The sequence below is a fragment of the Carcharodon carcharias genome, chromosome 17 (assembly GCF_017639515.1).
Source record: "Carcharodon carcharias isolate sCarCar2 chromosome 17, sCarCar2.pri, whole genome shotgun sequence".
Classification (NCBI taxonomy): domain Eukaryota; kingdom Metazoa; phylum Chordata; class Chondrichthyes; order Lamniformes; family Lamnidae; genus Carcharodon; species Carcharodon carcharias.
Genome location: NC_054483.1, coordinates 98991958 through 99014875, shown reverse-complemented (window position 1 = coordinate 99014875; position 22918 = coordinate 98991958). Strand labels below are relative to the sequence as shown.

Genomic DNA, 22918 nt, shown 5'->3' with positions numbered 1-22918 from the left:
TTATGACACCACCAGTGGAGAGTTTTCCCCCAATTCCCATTGACTCCAGTTTTGCTAGGACTCCCTGATTCCACGCTCGGTTGAAATGTTGCCTTGATGGACAGAATTTTCTGTGCCCATTGGAGTCGGGTGTGTTCAGCGGCGTGAGCAGATAATACAGCAAGTAGGCCAAAAATCAGTTTCACAGCATCATGAAACCAGTTTGCAATTCTCCGCTCTGCCCATTGATGGCGGGCCGTGTTTCCCGCCATCGGACGTCAGGAACCTCATCGTAATACATCTGCATATCATTATAAGGCCAGCCAGGTGGAATCGTTCCTCCCCACCCCCATGCTGGATCGTCCGCCCACGTTGGTGTGATTGCATGCCAACGTGTTTCACAAATGTGCATAAGCAACATGTATCTGGTGAGCTGTGTTTTGCTTGGGACTTCGAGGTTTGTTTGCGTACCTTGCTTCGGGCAGCACTCGCAGTCATCAGTGCCAGGCTTCACATACGCCACATCACTTTTAGAGGGGGCTCACAGGCAGATCTCTACCCACCAGACCAGCCAAAAGGCAGGGAGTGGCTTCTCAATGGCTGCAGGGCTAGAGCTTCCTTGGGGAATGGGAGAAGTGGCCTCAGGCAAGGGAAGAGGCTGCAGGGCGAGAGCTGTACTAGGAAAAGGAGTGTCCCAGGGTGTGTGTGGGGGCAAATGTTGAGCTGTGCAAGTGGCCTCAAGAGGGTCAGGGCTGAGGAAGCAGTCTCCAGAGGAGATCAGGCCAGATGGAGATGTGAGGGTGTGTGTGAGAGAGTGAGTGGTTATCTCCCTTGAGCTGGCAGTGAGTGAGATCCAGTGGATATGTGATAGGCTTGAGTGTGAGTGTTTAGAGTGATGAGATGGTTGCCGTAACCTGGCGGCAGGGATGAGATCATTCATCCTCTATCTGCATCTGATGGCCAACCTCTTCTGTGCAGTGCTGGTACTGATCACCACTGCTATCGCCTGATAAGCTGGACTGGTAATGTAGCTGCCCCTCCTGAGGCCAGGGTGGGGATAGAGGACGTCACAGCGGGCCTCCATGGTGTCCAAAAGGCGCTCGATGGATGCATCACTAAACCAGGGGGCTGCAGTCTTATTGCCTTTCGGGACCATATCTTCTTTTTGGGGTGGAAGCACTAAGAGTTGTGTGCGCGGCTGCACTTTAAATGTGATACCCAGCGTGATGAAGCGGTGAGGTGATGACATGGCGGCCAAATCGCAGCCCGCCTGCCATTGAAACGGCATGTTTCCCGGGAATGCATGATTAATGAGGTGGGATTGGGATGATACGGTGTGAGAAGCCGACCTTGCGGCTGGTGGGTAAAATATCTTCTTTCACACCCACTACCGCACAGTGCAAATTTGGGACGATTTTGCCCGAGGTCGAGGTCACTCTCACCTCACCGATACAGTTTAGCTCTTTCGCCCATTTTTGGATTAAGGCTGTAATGAGGTCAGGAGCTGAATGGCCTTGGCAGAACCCAAACTGAGAATCAGCGAGCAGGCATGTGCAGCTGAGTTAGGCATCTTCCACCCACTCAAATTGAATTTTGGGACTTGGAACATCAGGACTCTCATGGACAACCCCAGCAATGACAGACCAGCATATTGCACAGCTATCATAGCCCGAGAACTCCGGCACTACGACATCGATTTCACTGCCCTGAATGAGTCACGGTGGGCAGAAGAAGGCCAGCTCAAGGAACAAGGTGGTGGATACATCTTCTTCTGGAAAGGTAAATCAGAAGAATGCCGACTCCACGGGATTGGTTTCGCCATAAAAAACAAACTAGTTGACTGTCTCAGCCAGCCCCTTGTGTGATACGACCCTTCAGCTCACCCTAGCACAGACACAAATCACCACAGTTGTCAGCGTCTATGCCTCAACCCTAGATGCAACAGATGACACCAAAGAGGAATTCTACTCCAGCCTTAATCCATGTCCCAAAGGGAGACAAGCTGATTTCCCTCGGTGATTTCAATGCCTGAGTTGGGAGGGACACAAACCTCTGGAAAGGTGTGATTGGCAAGGAAAGTGTAGGGAAAGCTAACACCACTGGAGTCCTCCTCCTGACAAAACGCCTAGAACATGGTCTGATCATAACAAACACCCTAGTTCATCGGGGAAACAAGACTTCATGACTCGCTCCAGACATTGGCACCTGCTCAATGATGTCATCTTGCGAGCAAAGGACCGCAAGGTTGTTTGCATCACCAGTGCCATGAGAGGCGCTGATGACTGCTGGACCGACCATCACCTAATGAGGGCTACTATCTCCATCAGCCTGGCCCAAAAAAGGCAGTGGCAGCAGGAGTGCTGCTGCAGGAAAATCAATGTCAGTGGACTCAAGGACTCTGAAGAAAGACCTGCTTGGATAGAGCCTCATAATCAATGTGGTGATGCTCAACAAATAAGAACCACAGAACCTTCAGAGTGCCCAGTCTGCCCTTAAATCTACCATAATCAGCATCTGCAAGGATGCTCTTGGTTTCTCCACCAGGAAACATCAAGACTAGTTTGACAAGAATGATCAGGGGATCCAGAAGCTACTAAATCGCAAGCACAAGACATTCCTAAATTGGAAGCACCACAAAAATTTGAGGGAAGGAAAACCTGTCTATAGATAAATGAAGGCCACTGTCCAACAAAGAGCCCATAACCTAAAGAACAGATAGTAGGTGCAAAGAGCACAGGAAATACAGCAACTCACCGACATCCATGACACGCGTGGATTCTTTAGTGAAGTCAAGGCCATTTAGGGCCCACGCACCCATGGGCCTACCCCACTGAGAGCTAAGAACAGAGTGTGCTCATCAAGGACAGAGAGGCAGTCAGCATTTGTTGGAGGATTTCCTCAACTGAGACTCAGACCTCAGCATGAGTGCACTCGACCACATTCCACAGCATGCTACCCACCACCACCTCAGCACAATCCAGCATGAAAAGGCCATCCGGCACCTATGAACCAATAAGGTCGCCAGCATAGACGGAATCCCTGCCAAAATATTAAAATACAGTGGAGAAGCACTCTTAGCATGAATACATGACCTCATCTCCCTCATCTGGAAGGAGGAGAACATGTCAGGGGATTTCACAGACACTGTGATTGTGAACATCTTCAAAAAAAAAGAGACAAGACCGATTGCAGTAACAACAGAGAGGTGTCTCTGCTGTCCACCACAGGAAAGGTCATTGCAAGAATCTTTCCCAATCGCCTTCTCCCCATGGCTGAAGAGCTCCCACAGGAGTCACGATGCGGATTCTGTCCATCAAGAGGCACAGTGGACATGATCTTCGTAGCAAGACAAGTCCAAGAAAAATGCAGAGAGCAGCAGCAACCTCTATTCATGGCCTTCTTTGACCTCACAAAGGCTTTCGACTTTATCAACCAGGATTGTGGAGTGTCCTCCTCAAATTTGGCTGACCGTAGAAATTTGTCACCATCCTCCGCCTGCTGCACAATGACATGCAAGTCATGATCCTCACCAACAGATCTGCCACAGACCCAATATGAGTGCAAGTTGGAGTCATGCAAGGCTGTGTCATCGCACCAACACTCTTTTCCATTTTCCTTGCCATAGTACTCCATCCCATCTCCATGAAGCTCCCCACTGGAATGGAGCTACTCTCTGAAAAAATGCAACATCTCCATCGACACGTGGGAAACTCTTGCTCAAGACCGGCCAAGTTAGAGAAGAAGCACCTGCAAAGGTGTCAACCATTTTGAGCATCTCCAAAAGGCCCAGGTGGAGGCCAAGCACAAACGGCAGAAGGAGGGCACCAAATCCAAGCATCCCAGCCATCCACCTCATCAAACACAACCTGCCCCAACTGCGGCAGTGCGGACCCAGCACTGGACTTTTTAGTCACCTCAGGGCTCATAGACCTGGAGTGGAAGAAAGTCATCCTCAGCCCGATGGACTTCCTAAGAAGAAGAGAAGCTGAGTAAGTGCCACTTGACAGCACGGTCAACGAGCCCTTCCATTACTTTGCAGATGATCGAGAGTAAACTGATGGGGCGGTAATTGGCCCAGTGGATATTAGTGTTGCAGCTGTACTGGAACAGCTTGGCTAGAGGCGCAAATAGTTCTGGAGCACAAGTGTTCAGTACTATTGCTGGAATGTTGTCAGGGCCCATAGCTTTTGCAGTATCCAGTGCCTTCAGCCGTTTCTTGATATCACGTGGAGTGAATAAACTGGGTGAAGACAGGCATCTGTGATGCTGGAGACCTCAGGAGAATGCTGAGATAGGTCATCCACTCGGCACTTCTGGCTGAAGATTGTTGCAAATGCCTTATCTTTTGCACTGATGTGCTGGGTTGCCCCATCATTGAGGAAGGGGATATTTGTGGAGCCTGTTAGTTGTTAGTTATTTAATTGTCCACCATCATTCACAACTGGATGCGGCAGGGCTGCAAAGCTTAGATCTGATTTATTGGTTGTAGGATTGCTTAGTTCCACCGCATGCTGCTTTCGCTGTTTGACTTGCAAGCAGTCCTGTGTTGTAGCTTCACAAGGTTAACACCTCCATTTTAGATATGCCTGGTGCTGCTCCTGGCTCGCCCTCCTGCACTCTTCATTGAACCAGGGTTGATCCCCTTATTTGATGGTAATGGTAGAGTGGGGCTATGAGGCATAGAGTCAGGCTATGAGGTTACAGATTGTGATTGAGTACAATTCTGCTGCTGCTTGATGGCCCACAGCACCTCATGGATGCCCTGTTTTGAGTTGCTAGATCTGTTCGAAATCTATCCTGTTTAGTACAGTACAAGTGCCACACAGGGCATCCTCGAGGTGAAGACGGGACTTTGTCTCCACAAAGACTGTGTTGTGGTCACTCCTACCAACACTATAATGGACAGATGCATCTGTGACAGGTAGATTGATGAGGATGAGGCCAAGTAGGTTTTTCTCTCTTGTTAGTTCCCTCACCACCTGCCGCAGACCCATTCTGGCAGCTATGTCCTTTAAGACCCGGCCAGCTTGGTCAGGAGTGGTGCTACCAAGCCACTCCTGGTTATGGACATTGACGTCCTCCACCCAGAGTACATTCTGTGCCCTACTCACTTCCTCAGTGCTTCTTCCAAATGGAGGACTAATCATCAGCTGAAGGGGTGGGGGGTGGGGAGGACGTGATAGGTTGTAATCAGCAAGAGGTTGCCTCGTCTATGATTGGCCTGATTGCCATGAGGCCTCATGGGGTATAGAGTCGATGTTGAGAGTGAAGCTTAACCGGCCCCCCTCTTTATGAACAGAGGCATAGAATTCAAAGTAAAGAAATAATGATGAACATTTATAAAACTCTGCATTGGCCTCAACTGGTCCATTGTGTCCAGCTCTGTGCACAACAATTTAGGAAGGACGTGAAGGAATTAGAGACTATGAGAAAAAGATTAACAAGAATAATTCCGGGGTGAGGAACTTCACTTACATGGATCGATTGGAGAAGCTGGAGCTGTTCCAAACGGAGAAGAGAGGTTGAGAGGAGATTTGATAGAGATGTTCAAAATCATGAGGGGTCTGGACAGAGTGGATAGGGAGAAACTGTTCGCATTGGTGGAAGGATCAAGAACCAGAGGACACCACTTTTAGGAAAAGAGGCGATAGCAAAATAGGGTAAACCTTTTTACACAGCAAGTGGTTAGACTCAATCTGCAGCACAGACAGAGGCCATTCGGCTCATCATGTCCGAACGTGTCAACAAAGATCTGACAACGCTAATCCCATTTTCCAGCGCTTGGCCCATAGCCCTAGAGGCTATGGCAATGCATGTGAATATCTAAATACTCCTTAAATGTTACGAGAGTTTCTGATTCAACCACCCTTTCAGGCAGTGAGTTCCAGACTCCCACCACCCTCTGGGGGAAAACATTTCTCCTCAACTCCCTTCTTAGCCTTCTACCTGTTACCTTAAATTTACGATCCCTAGTAATTGACCCCTCTACTAATGGAAAAAATGCCTTCCTATCCACCCTATCTATGCCCCTCATAATCTTATACATCTCTACCAGGTCTCCTCTCAACCTTCACTGCTCCAAGGAAAACAACCCCAGTCTATCCAATCTTTCCTCATAGCTCAGACCCTCCAGCCCAGGCAGCATCCTGGTAAATCTCTCCAGTGCATTCACATCCTTCCTATAATGTGGTGACCAGAACTGCATGCAGTACTCCAGTTGTGGTCTAACCAGCATTTTATGCAGCTCCAGCATAACCTCCCTGCTCTTGTATTCTACGCCTTGGCTAATAAAGGCATATGCCTTCTTAACCATCTTATCTACCTGCCCTACTACCTTCACAGATCTGTGGATATGCACACTAAGGTCCCTCTGATCTTCAGTACTTTCCAGGGTCCTACCATTCATAGTGTAATCCCTTGCCTTGTTAGCCCTCCCCAACTGCATTACCTGTCACTTTTCCGAGTTGAATTCCATTTGCCACTGCTCTGCCCACCTGACCAGTCCATTGATATCCTCCTGCAGTTTACGACTATCCTCCTCATTATTTACCACCCTATCAATTTTTGTGTCATCCATGAACTTCTTGATCATACCCCCTATATTCAAGTCCAAATCATTTATGTACACCACAAACAGAAAGGGCCCCAACACCGAGCCCTGCGGAACCTGACCGGAAACAGACTTCCAGAAAAGGATCTGGAATGCACTGCCTGATTGTGGTGGAGGCAGTTTGAAATGAGGGAAAATATTTGCAGGGCTGTGGGGAACAGCGGGATTTAGGTGAGTTGCTCTTGCAGAGAGAGGGCATTGACACAATGTGCTGAATGGTTTTCTTCTGTGCTGCAAACATTCTGTGATTCTAGTAAATTTGATGTCAATGGCATCAAGGCAAAAACCTTTCACTGGTTGGAGTCATACCCAGCACAAAGGACGATGGCTGTGATTGTGAAGAGGCAAATCCTCTTTAGTCCCAGGGCATTGCTCCAGGGGTTCCTCACGGTAGTTGATTTGGACTCATAGATGTAGGCTGCTTCATCAATGGCCATCTCCCCCATCATAAGGTCAAAAATGGCACGTTCATTGATGATTGCAGTGTTCAGTTGCATTTGCAACTCTTCAGATAATAAAGCAGTGCATGTCCGCATGAAACAAGAATTGGACAACATCCAGGATTGGGTTGATAAGTGGCAAATAAGATATGCACCACACAAGTGCCAGGCACTGATTTTTTTCACAGAGAGTCTAACCACCCGCCCCTTGATGTTCAACAGCATTATCATCACTCAATTCCCCACCATCAACATCCTGGGGTTACCAATAACCAGAAACTGAACTGGACAAAGATACAAGAGCACATCAGAGGCTGTGATTCACCTTCTGACTCCTAAGGCCTTGCCACCATCTCCAAGACACAAGTTGGGAGCGTGATGGCATACCCTCACTTACTTGGATGAGTGCAGCTCCAACACTCAAGAAGGTTGTCACCATTTAAGACAAAGACACCATCTTAAACATTCAGTCCCTCCACAACCCACACACAGTGGCAGCAGTGTGTACCATCAAAAACTTGCACTGCAGTAGCTCACCAAGGCTTCTTCGACAGCACCTTCCAAGTCCCTGAACTCTATCTCCTAGACGGATAAGGACAGCAGATGCATGTTAACACCACCTGACTTAGAATGATACTGCTGTTCCTTCACTGTCACTTGGTCAACATCCTGGATTTCCCAACTTACCAGCACTGTGGTTGTACCTTCACTAGACGGACTGCAGCAGCTCACCAGCACCATCTCAAGGGAAATCAGGGATGGGCAATAATTGTTGACCGTACAACGACGTCCACATCCCATTAACAGGCAAGTCAGCTTTGATGTTCTCCTTTCTTCTCTTTTACCCTGTCTGAGTGATATTTGAGTCTGAGTACAACTTTCTATTAATCTTGACCTCAGATACCTTGCTATAGCACAACCATGGGGTCGACTGCTCTATTCAATTTATGGACCATTGAGCAAACTGACTGATCTGTGCAGACGGTGCAATAGAACAGCGCACAGCACACCATCCACAGGCACTCCAGGCACTGGGCAGCTGGCCAGCAAACAGTGCAGACATGTCTAAACCAAAAATGGAAAGACAATTTGACTGAAGGAGAGCTGTTCCTTATTATGTCTAAAAGCAGCAAAGTAGCAACCCAGGTAGAACTAAACCCTTACCCCCAAACCCAGACAGAGCTAAACCCTCACCCCCAAACCCAGATAGAACTAAACCCTCGCCCCCAAACCCGGAAAGAACTAAACCCTCGCCCCCAAACCCGGATAGAACTAAACCCTCGCCCCCAAACCCGGATAGAACTAAATCATCAACTCCACACTCAGGTACAATTAAACTTACACCTTGTTGCACCCATTTATTCAGTTTTGGGTCAGATATGATTTGAGAACGTGCCGGTGAAAATAAGGCAATTACATCAGTATACCCAACAGCTCGGTTTCCTGGAGCATCCTGGAGTTTAGCCAGCACAATATCAGCCTCAGTGCGAGGCTGGCATCTTTAGTGACTATCATAAGTGCAGGACACTCGTACAAGGCTGTGACTTGCACATGGGTGCTGAAACAAGTCTATGAGGAAAAGGCTAGCTTTGCAGTTTTATAAAAAAAAATTAATGACTACCTATAAAGTGATTTTGTCATTTACATTACCCAAAGAACCCAAACAACTTGCTGTTCCCAAAAAATACTGACTCTCAAATCCACAGAATGAGTTTCGTTTGCTATACATGTGTGAGTCTCTCACAATCCTGCTGGTCTCTGCAGCCACCCAATGGACATCAAGAATAATTGCATTTAGAAATCTAAACAAGGCAGACAACAATCAAGGATTACACAGGCCAAGTTAGCACAACTGGTGACAGAAGCTAGATTTCGAGCCACAGTGGTTCAAAACCTTATAAGTTTATGAAACTATTAATGTAATTTTAATTCCTGATGTTCATTTGCCTTTGAGCCAGAATCCATTTGCAACACTGCAGTATGTCATGAATCGGGCCACTCCTCAGACTGTATCAGGAATAGCATTCCAGGAACAGCAACCAGCTGGAGACATTGGGCAGCCTGGAAAACCAGAAGCAAACATCAGCCCAGATTAGACCCCCACTCCAGTTCTCTGAACTGCTCCTTAACTGTCACCAAAATCAGTCAAAGAAAAAAGCAACCACTGGGGCTGAATAGGAATTTACAATGCACAAGGCTGCCGACTTGTCTGCTGCCCAAATTCAAACACTATAAAGTAAAATTCTGACATTAACACTTCATTTTTACAGAAAGCGCAGGAAACTAGACACTGCCAGGACTGAGAAAGGGCCACTTTGACCTATTTGAAGTCATCCCACCAGATTCCTGCAACATCAGTGTATCATCCAACTGCATTCTGAATGACCCAGCTTACAAACTCTACACAACATTCCTTGTCGTGGGATAAAAGTAAGCTCTCCCTTTTATCAATTTTAAATTTAACCTTATGACCTCTGCTCCTACAATCCTGCTTGATTTGAAGTAATGTTCTTGGTTTCATTTATCTACCTTCATGAATGTCCTGCCTTGTTTCTAGATTGTAATTACTAGAGCTGTCTTGGGAGGCTCTGCTGAGACTTTTACTTCACAACATCATACAATGTCTGGAGGCCACAGCCCTCTGCTTGTGTACTGCTTGGCTGCATCATGAAGCAGGAGGCTGATAGTTTATCTAGCGTGAGCTCCTGTCTGAGTGATTCCTCCAGTAAGGCACATTCACTCAACTAAGCATCGAACAACATGGTCCCCAGGCAGCTATCAGCAAAACACAAGGAATCTCACCTGATATACTCTTTAAAACCCTTTTGCAGAATTTGTTTTTTTATTTATATACGTGTATACATGTATACATATATAAGAAAGAACTTGTATTTCTACAGTATTTTTCATGACTTAAAGACATTCCAAAGCAGTTCACAGCCAATGAGATTCTTTCAAAATGTTGGAAATGCACAATGTGTGTGTAAAAACTTCCTCAAACAGCAATGTGATAATTACAGGATCATTTCTATTGCTCATGTCGGATGAGGGCCAAGTCACTGGGGAAATCACTGTTCTTCAAATAAAAATAGTGCCAGGGGTTCACTTAACTTCACCTGAGTGGCCAAACAAGGCCTGAGTTTAACATCTCATCTGCAAGATGATCCCTCCCACAGGGTAGCACACCCTCAGTCCGGACCCTCTGGCAGGGCAGCACTCCCTCAGTACTGACCCTCTGACAGTGCAGCACTCCCTCAGTATTGACTCTCTGACAATGCAGCACTCCCTCAGTACTGACCCTCTGACAGTGCAACACTCCCTCAGTACTGACCCTCGAACAATGCAGTACTCCATCTTGTGGCTCAGAGTGTTACCCACTGAACCGAGCTGACTGAATTACATATTCCATTTAAAATGTCGCAAGGAATTTCACATGATAAATCACTTGGAGCTCACATTACTGCCTGCAAATCAATGCTAATTATGAGTTATAACTTACCCGATGAACTCGAGCACCAAGGAAATCTCAAGATGAGACGAAGGACGGTCCAGGGGAACGATGGGTAATGCCAGCTTCTTACCCAGTGATCGGATACGGCTCACTTTACCATTGCTGGGCACCTGGACAACTGTAAGGCATAGAACATAAGAAATCGTCAACGGTCAAGATAGCTCACATGCAGAAACAACCTGCATTTATATAGAACCTTTAGCATAGAAAAATGTCCAAAGGAGGGATTTTCAAACAAAATTTAACACTAAGCTACACAAGGAGATATTAGGGCAGGTGATCAAAAGCTTGGACAAAGAAGTAAATTTTTAAGAGCGTCTTAGAGGAGGAGAGAGTGGTAGGGAGGTTTTGGGAAGTAAGTCCAAAGTTAGGACCTCAGCAGCTGAAGACATGGTCTTCAATAGCATAGCAATTAAAATTGGGGATGTTCAAAAGACCAGAATTAGAGGAGTGTAGATATCTCAGAGGACTGTAGTGCTGAAGGAGGTTACCTAGAGGACAGGTGTAAGGGCTGTGGAGAGATTTGAAAATTATAAAATGGAGGCATTGCTGGACTGGGAGCTAACATAGGTGAGTGAGCACAGAGCTGATGGGTGAACATGACTTGGTGTGAGTTAGGATACGGATAGGAGAGTTTTGGATAAGCACAAGTTCATGGAAGATAGAAGATGGAAAACCAGCTAAGAGACCATGGAATAGTCAAAACTAGTGGTAACAAAGGCATGGATCAAGGTTACAGCAGCAGATGAGATAAATTAGAGAGAGTCGAAATAGTTGGTGGTCTGGTTGAGCTGGTGTTGTCAGCATACATAAAGGACCTGGCATTGTGTTTTCAGATGATGTTGCAGAGGAGCAGCATTTAGACAAGGAAAAGGAGGCTGTCAAGGATACAGTGGGGCATATGAAAGTAACGGTGTTGGAGCAGGAAGAGAAGCCAGTGCAGGAGATACTATGGCTATGACTGAATAATAAGAATGTAATCAGGCAAGGGCAGTCTATCTCCAGCAAAGTACAGTCACACTGGAACTGAATGAGAAATTTTCACATCAGGTAGATACTGATCCCTCCTATCAACAGGTCTACATGGTTCACCCTGCCACCACCCACCCCCCTCTCCAATCTGGTCAAAGCATCAGTCACAGAATGTGTGTGAGGCACCAATGACCTATACTACATTACCTCACTGAAAACAGAGACTTCCTGTGCATCTATTAAAGGATGAGGGGCAGTTGGAACTCAAGGATGGACGTGGAAGAAGTGTAAACTAGGATTTAAAGCTGCCCACTTTTTTAATTCAAACATTGAAATTCTCCTCCCTGTTGCAACACACATCCAAATCCACAGGGATGTCAGTTTCACTCCTTCAGCCAGACAATTGGTATTCTGGCTCCTTCACAGCAACAATACCCAAAGACCAAAAGGGCTTGTGTCTGCTAATTAGAGTCAACATGGTGACACACCATAGAGACAATGGCCCTGTTGCTAAGCAAACACTTGCTGTTGCACTCAATCTCATGCTGAATTCCAAACATTACCTGTGATCACAAAACAGTAAATTATAATTCTGCAAAGATTAACCAATGGACTGTTACCTGGGGCATGGCCTGAGGTAATAAAGGGACAAGGAATGAAGAACCCTGACGAATGAAATGAATGAAAAGCCAAGCAAGATCACTCCAGCTGCCCACATGGTCAGAGTTACATTCTTCGGTCTCTACTGTCAGATCCTGGATTGGTTTGATTGCCAGCATCATTTGGATGAGAAGACAACTCATTGAACTTGGTTTTCAAGGGTTCTCGAAACACTATTACATACAAGGTGTAGTGGGCAGAATCCCACATGGTACCAGTTCCTGGCACATCTAACTGAGAAACCTCAAGTTGGAAAATTCATTGTCCTTCTGACGTACTCACAGTGAGTGTGCAGTGTAAAGTGAAATAGGGCTGGCTGGTAGGTACTCAAGCTGTGCTGGACTCAGTGACCCGGTGTGCGCCAGAGATAACGACTTACTCCAGCATGAGAAGTATGTCCATCAGCAAAAACAGGGCAATCTACATTTCGTGGTTTAGTTCTGGAATTGCCATTTCACTGAACAATGAATCTGATTCAGCACATTTGACAAATAGAGCATGGTACCAGGGTCGCCTGTCCAGAAGGCATATATTATGAAGAACTGGCCATCCAAAGCACAATCTTGAGAACTCACCTGGTTTGGGAACCTCAAGTCCCCTCTCTCTGTAGAAATCATGAAGCCGCCTTTTTTCACCTGAGAACAAAGAAACTAACATCACTCACTGGTTAAAGATGGGAATGAGAGGATTTAGCTTTTAACCAACCAAATTGCTTACAGTACTAACCACACTGGCTGGTGAGGTGAGTAACCAAGACAGACTCCAGCAGTGAGGGATCGAGGTCCAAAGCCCACCTCAAGCTTTGACTGGAACATAGCGAGTTAACCCACAATCTCCATCACACCGAGACAGGGACAGTGATGGGGAGTTTAGAAGAATGAGAGGGGATGTTATTGAAACATATATAATTCTGAAGGAGCTTGACAGGGACAACACTGGGAGGATGTCTCTGACCGTAATGAAATCCAGAAAGAGAGAACACAGATTCAGAATAAAGGGTCACCTAGTTATGACAGAAATGGGGAGGAATTTCTTCTCTCAGAGGGTCATTAATCTTTGCAATTCTCTATCCCAGAGTGGAGACTGGATTGTTGAATATATTCAAGGCTGAGTTAGACAGATTTTTTGATGTACAAGGGAGTCAAGGGTTATGTGGGCCGGGAAGGAATGAGAATTAAGGCCACAATCAGAGCAGTCACGATCCTACTGAATGGTCGAGCAGGCTCAAGGGGTCAAACAGCCGAAACCTGCTCCATAATTCTTATGGTCCTCATTGTCCATTACACCCAGACCGGGAAAGTGACATTAACTCCTCATTGTCCATTACACCCAGACCAGGACAGTGACATTAACTCCTCATTGTCCATTACACCCAGACCAGGACAGTTACATTAACTCCCCATTGTCCATTACACCCAGACCAGGACAGAGACACTAACTACTCATTGTCCATTACACTCAGGCCGGGACAGTGACATTAACTCCTCATTGTCCATTATACCCAGACCAGGACAGAGACATTAACTACTCATTATCCATTACACCCAGACTAGGACAGTGAAATTAACTACTCATTGTCCATTACACCCAGACCAGGGCAGTGATATTAACGCCTCATTGTCCAATACACCCAGACCAGGAGAGTGACATTAATTCCTTATAGTCCATCATAGCTAGAACAGGACAGTGACATTAACTACTCATTGTCCATTACACCCAGACCAGGACAGTGACGATAATTCCTTAATAATCATTACACCCAGGTCTGAAGTGTCACTATGTGGGAACATCGCAGAGCCTCCCTGTTGTTTATTTTGGCAAGGCACCCCTGAACCTCACCTGACAGTGACGAGCACCTTTAATGCATTGTTCGGATATTTTCATTTCACATGCACCATGAACTTGCTGAACTGGGGAGCTGTTGAATCCAATGTGAACACAGTACTATCTATAAGATGCACTGCAGGAACTCACCAAAGCTCTTTAGACAGCACCTTCCAAACCCACGATCATTACCTTCTAGAAGGACAAGAGCAGCAGATAGATGGGGACACCACCACCTGGAAGTTGCCCTCCATGCCACCCACCATCCTGACTTGGAAATATATCACCGTTCCTTCACTGTCGCTGGGTCAAATTCTTGGAACTCAGTTCCTAACAGCAGCGTTGGTGTACCTACACCACATCGTCTGCAGCGCTTCAAGAAGGCGGCTCACCACCACTTTCTCAAGGGCAATTAGGAATGGGTAATAAATGCTGGCCCAGCCAGCGACACCCACATTTCCGTGAATAATAAAGAAAGTAAACATTCCGGCTGGGAGCACTCATTCCGTTCTTGACTGTCAGAGAAAAACAAGGCAATGTTCTTGAAAACTTGTTCAGTGTGATCACGATCACTTACTGCTCTCTAAGTTGGGCACTAGTTTGTAAACGATATCTTGTAATTTTCTGTCCAGCCTAGAAAAATCAAAAAAAAGAGTCACACATTAATCCAAAAGGACTAAGTGGGTATAACTATGGCAGGTAGTTTAATTTGGGAAACTGAGAGTTTGTCCACTCTGGATTATAAAGTTAAATTGGCATTATTTTTTTAATAGTGAGAGACTGGGTGCTGTGTGAGTCTTAAAGGATTTGAGTGTTCAAGTACGGAATCACTAAGAGCCAGGGCATCCTTATAAAATGTAATCCAAAAAGCTAATGAAATATCGGTGAGGAAGAAATGCCTTGGACGTGAACAGCCTTAATCAGAGCCCTTCTGGAGAACTGAATTGGATAACCAATCTCGGCCTCCTCTGGAGGTGCCCAGCGTCACAGATGTCAGTCTTTAGCCAATTCGATTCAATCCACATGATATCAAGAAATGGCTGAAGGCACTGGATACTGCAAAGGCTAGGGCCTGACAACATTCTGACAGTAGTACTGAAGACTTGTGCTCCAGAACTTGCCACGCCCCTAGCCAAGCTGTCCCAGTACAGCTACAACACTGGCGTTACCTGGCTACATGAAAAATTGTTCAAGTACATCCTGTACACAAAAAGCAGAACAAATCCAACCCGGCCATTTACCGTCCCATCAGTCTACTCTTGATCACCACTGAAGCAGTGGAAGGGGTGATCAACAGTGCTATCAAGTGGTTCAAAGGAGGTTTACTAGATTGAAGCTGGGACACCTTTGTCCACTCCTCCATCACCCCCTACACCTCAACCCCTTCCCACGGCACCTTCCCATGCAACCGCAGAAGATGCAATGCCTGCCCCTTTACTCCCCCACTCCTCACTGCTCAAGGGCCCAAACACTCCTTTCAAGTGAAGCAGAACTTCACTTGCACTTCCCTCAATTTAGTCTACTGCATTTGCTGCTCCCAATGCGGTCTCCTCTACACTGGAGAGACCAAATGCAGACTGGGTGACTGCTTTGCAGAACATCTTCGGTCTGTCCGCAAGCATGACCCAGACCTTCCTGTCGCATGCCATTTCAACACACCACCCAGCTCTCATGCCCACATGTCCGTCCTTGGCCTGCTGCAATGTTCCAGTGAAGCTCAATGCAAACTGGGGGAACAGCATCTCATCTTCTGATTAGGCACTTTACAGACTTCCAGACTTAACGGAGTTCAACAACTTCAGATCATGAACTCTCTCCTCCATCCTTATCCCCTTTTTGATCCCCTTTTTTCTAATAATTATTTTTTTTTTCTTTTCCTACCTATTTCTATTATTATTTTAAAAATTTATTTCCATCCATTGTTTTGTCTCCACCTTTTGGCCTATTTCGATCCCTTCCCCCTACACCACCCCTTCTAGGGCCATCTGTCACTTGCTCATCCTGCTTTCTACCCTTAATGTCACCATTAGCACATCTTTTAGCTGATATCATCATCGTTAACACCCCTCTGACCTTTTGTTCATGACATCTTTTGTAATCTCTCCTTTGCCTCCACCTATCACTGGCCCTCTATCCAGCTCCACCTGTCCCACTCCCCTTAAACAGCTTATATTTCATCTCATTTCTATTTCTCCTCAGTTCTGATGAAGAGTGATATGGACTCAAAACGTTAATTCTGTCTTCCTCTCCACAGAAGCTGTCAGACCTGCTGAGTTTTTCCAGCAATTTTTGTTTTTGTTTACTAGATTTGATACCTGGAATGAGTGGGTTGTCTTATAAGGAAAGGTTGGATAGACTGGGCTTGTTTCCACTGGAGTTTAAAAGAGTGAGGGATGATTTCATTGAAGTATACAAGATCCTGAACTGCCTTGACAAAGGACATCGAAAGGATGTTTCCTCTTGTGGGTGAATCTAGAACTAGAGGACACTGTTTTAAAATTGGGGGTCCCCCTTTTAGGACAGAGATGAGGAGAAATTTTTTCTCTCAGAGGGTTGTGTGACTTTGGAACTCTCTGCCTCAGAAGGTGGTGGAGGCGGGGTCATTGAATATGAACACCACCACCTGTGCCATGCATTCTCTGCTCAGGAGAGAGGAGCCCGCACATTAGAGGTGGGACAGACAGCAGTCCACCCTCAACACAGTTCCCCTCCAAGTCACTCACCATCCTGACTTGGAACTATATCACCATTCCTCCATTGTTGCTGGGTCAAAATCCTGGAACTCCCTCCCTAACAGCGCTGTGGGTGTACCCACACCACATAGACTGCAGCAGTTCAATTAGAGATGGGAAATAGCTTATCCAGTGCCACCCACACCCGTGAATGAATAAAAAACAAAATTCAGTCCAGGTATGACACGGGCAGAATCATCAGAAGGCTACCAGGGCTAAATGGGTTAAATTATGAAGACAGGTTGCATAGACTAGGCCAGAGCAGCTCACACCCTGTGAACAAATATTAGGGATAAAAGGGTAGTGGAAATCTGCAAGTCTCCTCCCACAAGAAAATATTGAGGCTGGGAGTCAACTGAAAATTTCAAAACTGAGATTGATCGATTTTTGTTGGGCAAGGTATTAATGGCTATGGAATGAAGGTGAGTCGATGGACTTAAGATACAGTTCAGTCATGATAGAATCGAACAGCGGAATAAATTCACAAGGCTGAATGGCCTACTACCATTCCTATGGCAGACTGCATAGGCTTGCTTTGTATTCCCTTGAGTTTAGAAGGTTGAGGGGTGGTCTGATCAAGGTGTTTAGAAGAGTAAAGAGATTTGATAAGGCCAACACAGGCAAACATCTTCCTATTCCTATGTAAAACACATTTGAAACAGTTTCTCCACTCCCCATACCCCACCCATCCCACGCTCACCAAACCCCACCCTTCTCCCACTCACCAAACCCCACCCTTCTCCCGCTCACCAAACCCCACCCTTCTCCCGCTCACCAAACCCCACCCTTCTCCCGCTCACCAAACCCCACCCTTCTCCCGCTCACCAAACCCCACCCTTCTCCCGCTCACCAAACCCCACCCTCCCCCCCGCTCACCAAACCCCACCCTCCCCCCCGCTCACCAAACCCCACCTTTCCCCTGCTTACCATACCCCACCCCACCCTTCCCCCAGTCATCTTACCTCACCCTTCCTCTGCTCACCAAAACCCACCCTTCCTCTCTCACTGTACCCCATCCTTACCCCGCTCACCGTACCCCACCCTTCCACTGCTCACTGTATACCCACCCCCCATCCTTCGCCGGCTCACCGTACCCAACCCTCCTCCCACTCATTTTACCTCGCCCTTCCTCTGCTCACCAAAACACACCCTTCCCCCTCTCACCCTACCACCCCATTCTTCCCCCACTCACCGTACCACCATATCCTTTGCCCGCTCACCGTATCCCACCCTTCCCCTACTCCCCACTCACTGTATCCCACCCTTCCCCTGCTCACCATACCCCCCGTTCTCCCACTCATTTTACCTCTTCCCCCACTCACCTTATGTTGTACAGCGGTTGTGTCTGATGGACAATAATGTTGCATTTTGGACAGCGGTTGCTGTAGTCAAAATGTTTGACAATACAGCTCTTACAGACTGCAGAGACATAAAGTTAGGATTTCAGAATTAAACAGTATGCAATTCAAAAATTCTGATCATCAAATATAAACCCCAGCGACACAGCTGCTAACAGAAACTTTATGTTCCCACTGCAGTTCCCAAATGATGAACACAGTTACTGTCAGAGATCCTGCAATACATGGGGTTCAATTGGAGAATCTATTAAGAACAAGGCGGCATGATCTTAAAATTAGAGCTAGATTACTCAGGAATAAAATCAGGAAGTAAGTTTCTCAGACAAAGGGAAATCAAAATCTGGAACTTTCTCCCCTAAAAGGTGTGAATGCTGGGGGTCAATTGGAGCTTTCAAAACTTAAGGATTTTTGTTGGGTAAAAAGATGGAGGGGCATGGAGCAACGACAGGAAAGGGAATTTAACTAAGGATCAGCCATGATCGAACTGATTCTGATCTTGGAATATGCAAAATCACTGCTGTGTTCCCCACAGTAACTGCACGATTTAGCTCACTCTATGTGAAATGCTTTGGGATGTGTCTGAAACTTGATACAATGCAACAAAACTGTAAATGCTGTATCTTACACATCTTAACAGGCACATTAATGGATGAAGCAATAAGTGAGGGTAAATGGCCTTCCAGTGGATGAACATTCTGTACTTACATGTGTGCAGGCATTCTGTGATGGTGGTTGCATCAATGAAGTAGCCTCCACAAACAGGACACAGAATATACGGATTCACGTCTGCCAGACAAATACTCTGCTGGAAAGATAACAGACAGTCTGACAAAAAGATCACTGATATTAAAACTCCTCTGCCCAGAACATTTGATGCTTAACAGAAGCCTTGTGCTGCATGACTTGAGATTTTATTATGTCAAAGGTGATATATGAATACAAGTTGTTGTTGCACTTGTTCCCAGCTCTAGGAGCCATTAATCTCAGTCCTGAAACACTTAACTTGTACTGTGTACAATTGTACTATACAATTACTTCAGGTTCGGACAGCCCACCTTCACTGGTTGTAGCAAAACCTACTCTCACGTCCAGGCGTCCAAGTTGCTTGGAAATGTTGCTGATGTTATGCAGATGTGTAACGAATCATAATACTCCAAAATATTTAATTCATTATCCTCTGATGAAGCATCCAATTATTCGATGATGTGTTTCAATAAAATTCTCATTTCCCCTGCCTTGCTGCCATAATTAAACATGCCATGGAAGTCACTATGGGCTGCCAAATTTGAATGGCAGAAATATTCATTGACACCATAATCTTTGTGTGAACTCCACCCTCAGGTCCTAGGACTTTATCTTCTGCAGATGTGCTGCTCCTCTATAAGACCTCTGGTACTCTCCTGCCTCCAGGAACTCCCTCATTACTCTCCTGGTAAATGCTAGTAATATGGAATACTACTCATCTGCGACTATATTCAGAGTGCAATTGTCTCCTATGAAAGTTTTGTGTCCGCACGGACTTCAAGACAGCCTAACACATTATAAATTCCTGTCAACATTTATAATGGAAATTACCAGCGTAAACTGTCACACTGTAATTACAGTCTCCCATCAACAGAGGCACTGCAGCACCATGGGAGATTCCATCCAAATGGAGTGGAATACACTACAGATTGGAGGGTAGCTAATGTAACTCCACTATTTAAAAAGGGAGGTTGAAAGAAAACAGGGAATTATAGACCAGTCAGCCTGACGTTGGTAGCGGGGAAATTCTAGAGTCCATTGTAAAAGATTTAATAGCTAAGCACTTGGAAAACAGTGGCAGAATTGGACAGAGTCAGCATGGATTTACGAAAGGGAAATCATGCTTGGCAAATCTACTGGAATTTTTCAAGGATGGAATTTTTCGAGGATGCAACTAGTAGAGTTGATGAGGGGGAGCCGGTGGATGTGGTTTACTTGGACTTTCAGAGGGCTTTCGACAAAGTCCCACATAAGAGATTAACGTGTAAAATTAAAGCTCATGGGATTGGTGGTAGTGTATTGAGATGAATAGAAAACTGGTTGGCAGACAAGAAACAAAGAGTAGGAATAAATGGGTCTTTTTCCAAATGGCAGACAGTACCTAGTGGGGTACCACAGGGATCGGTGCTGGGACCCCAGCTATTCACAATATATATTAATGATTTAGGTGAGGGAACTAAGTGTAATATCTACAAATTTGCAGGTGACACAAAGCTGGGTGGGAGGGTAAGCTGTGAGGAGGATGCAGAGATGTTTCAATGTAATTTGGACAAGCTGAGTGAGTGGGCAAATGCATAGCGAATGCAGTATAATGTGGATAAATGTGAGATTATCTACTTTGGTAGCAAAAACAGGAAGACAGATTATGATCTGAATGGCTATAAATTGAGAGAGGGGAATGTGCAACAAGACCTGGATGTCCTCGTACACCAGTCTCCGAAGGTAAGCATGCAGGTGCAGCAGGCGGTAAAGAAGGCAAATGGTATGTTGGCCTTCATAGCCAGAGGATTCGAGTACAGGAGCAGGGATGCCTTGTTGCAATTATACAGGGCCTTGGTGAGACCACACCTGGAATATTGGGTGCAGTTATGTTCTCCTTATCTGAGGAAGAATGTACTTGCTATAGAGGGAGTGCAGCGAAGGTTTATCAGACTGATTCCTGGGATGGCGGGACTGACATATGAGGAGAGATTGAGTCGGTTAGGATTATATTCACTGGAGTTCAGAAGAATGAGGGGGCCTCTCATAGAAACCTATAAAATTCTAACAGGACTAGACAGGGTAGATGCAGGAAGGATGTTCCCGATGGTGGGGGAGTCCAGAAGCAGGGGTCACAGTCTGAGGATACAGGGTAGACCAATTAGGACTGAAATGAGGAGAAATTTCTTCACCCAGAGAGAGGTGAGCCTGTGGAATTCACTACCACAGAAAGTAGTTGAGGCCAAAACACTATGTTTTCAAGAAGGAGTTAGATATAGCTCTTGGGGCGAAAGGGATCAAAGGATATGGGGAGAAAGCTATTGAGTTGGATGATCATAATGAATGGTGGATCAGGCTCGAAGGGCCAAATGGCCTACTCCTGCTCCTATTTTCTATATTTCTATGGAAGCAAGTGATCCTCAATCCCTAGGGACTGCGTGTTAACTTTACACAATTTCCATTATAAATGGGGACATAGGACTTTAAAACAGAAAAATAAGAAAAAATGGTAATATCAGAAAGAAATGATGTGTGGTACTGTTGTGAATGTGCAGACAGAAATCATCCGTTCAAATCCTACCATAACGGACTGCAAAACTGAAGTTAATAAATCTGGAGAAATGCTCAAGGGATCAGAGGGGCTTTTATTAAAAACCTGAATAATTCACCAAAGTTCTCTGTTGGGGAGGGGGCGGGACTTGCTAGTAGGGGCGGGGCTAAAACGTTTCTCCCGCGTCACTATGCCACGCCCCTTTCACCATGGTAACTGCTGCTGTTGCCCAGCCTCCAGATGATTGACCGGTTCCTCGTGCTGGCAGGTTAGCGGCATGCACATGCGCACTGCGATAACTCCTCCTGTATCCCGGCAGTCCCCGCACTCTTACCAAAACAGAGCAATGTTGGGAAAGTGCGGGAAACAGCAGGCAGTGAACCCGGGCCCGAGTCCGCAGGTAATCCCACTCGCAGCACCTATCCCGGCAGCGCTCCCTCTCAAAGCCACTTCTGAAGATCACTTTACCTCATCTTGAGCCACTTCTTCCTCAGACGATTCATCCTCCTCCTGCCAGGACTCAAGCTCGCTGTTCCCGGCTGAGCTACTGCGACTGTCCGAGCCCGGAAATCCACCGAATTCCATCTCTTCCTCCTCGGATCTCGACATCGCTCCGCGCGCTTCCCCCTGCGCACAGGCAACCATGGGCAGAACCGCCGACGTTGCGCGTGCGCAAACTATGTGCCTGTTGGGAACTGTAGTCCTGGCGGGGCAGGCGGACTACAACTCCCAGCAGCCCTAGGGCTGGGCAGTGCCCATGCGCCACGCGCTGGGCTTGTCTGGAGTTTGAATTTCAGTTGGAGATTACACCTCCCGGCATCCCTCGGGGTGGCAGCGCCTCCTACTAGTGCATGTTGCAAATGAAGTGAGGTAGGTGGTGTTTGGGTTCAGTGCTGGGCTCCTGAGGTTGGGTCTAAAACACTACCCTGAGGAACTCCTGCAGTGATGTTCTGCAACTGAGATGATTGATCTCCAACAACTACAACCATCTTCCTTTGTGTTAGGTATGACTCCAACCAGTGAAGAGTATTCCCCCTGATTCCCAAGGGCAGCCCCATTCCAGAGCTTACACTGGCCTGGTCTAAAGCAGGATTCTGCTGCACCCTTATCCATTCACGTTTCCATTCTCCTACAGTACCAAAATGACCCCAGACAACAACATGACCTACCCCTAAACACACCTTCCCTGCCAGTATTCCAGGGAGGCGGTGGCATAATGGTAATGTTACCAAGCTAGCAATCCAGAGACCCAGACTAATGGTCTGGGGTCATGGATTCGAAATCCCAGAACTCCCTTCCTAACAGCACTGTGAGTGTACCTACACCACATGGACTGCAGCGGTTCTAGAAGACAGCTCACCGCCACCTTCTCAAAGGCAGCTAGGGATGGGAAATAAACGCTGGCTCAGCCAGCGAAGCTCACACCCCATGAATGAATAGAAAAAAATCCCACCACAGCAGTTTGTGAAATTTAAATGTAGTAAATACATCTGGAATTAAAAGCCACCCAGAGATATCTTGGTGGGGTGAGCTGCCTTCTTGAACCACTACAGTCCAT

At 46.4% G+C, this 22918-nt stretch overlaps 1 protein-coding gene across 5 annotated transcripts in view; it reads right to left on the bottom strand.

Moving 5' to 3' along the window:
- The window catches only part of pcgf6 (polycomb group ring finger 6), a 102493-nt gene extending 80469 nt beyond the window's left edge, over nucleotides 1-22024 (bottom strand). For 4 of the 5 annotated variants that reach the window (XM_041209817.1, XM_041209819.1, XM_041209815.1 and 1 more), the window contains exons 1-6: nucleotides 21829-22024; nucleotides 18792-18891; nucleotides 18051-18147; nucleotides 14574-14629; nucleotides 12748-12807; nucleotides 10529-10658 (exon numbers count right to left, since the gene is read on the bottom strand). In XM_041209817.1, the coding sequence (XP_041065751.1) occupies nucleotides 10529-10658; nucleotides 12748-12807; nucleotides 14574-14629; nucleotides 18051-18147; nucleotides 18792-18891; nucleotides 21829-22005 (620 nt within the window). In that variant the 5' untranslated portion in view covers nucleotides 22006-22024. The remainder of the gene's footprint in view (nucleotides 1-10528; nucleotides 10659-12747; nucleotides 12808-14573; nucleotides 14630-18050; nucleotides 18148-18791; nucleotides 18892-21828) is intronic. The other variant, XM_041209816.1, reaches the window with a different exon arrangement.
- Between the last annotated feature and the right edge of the window lie 894 nt (nucleotides 22025-22918).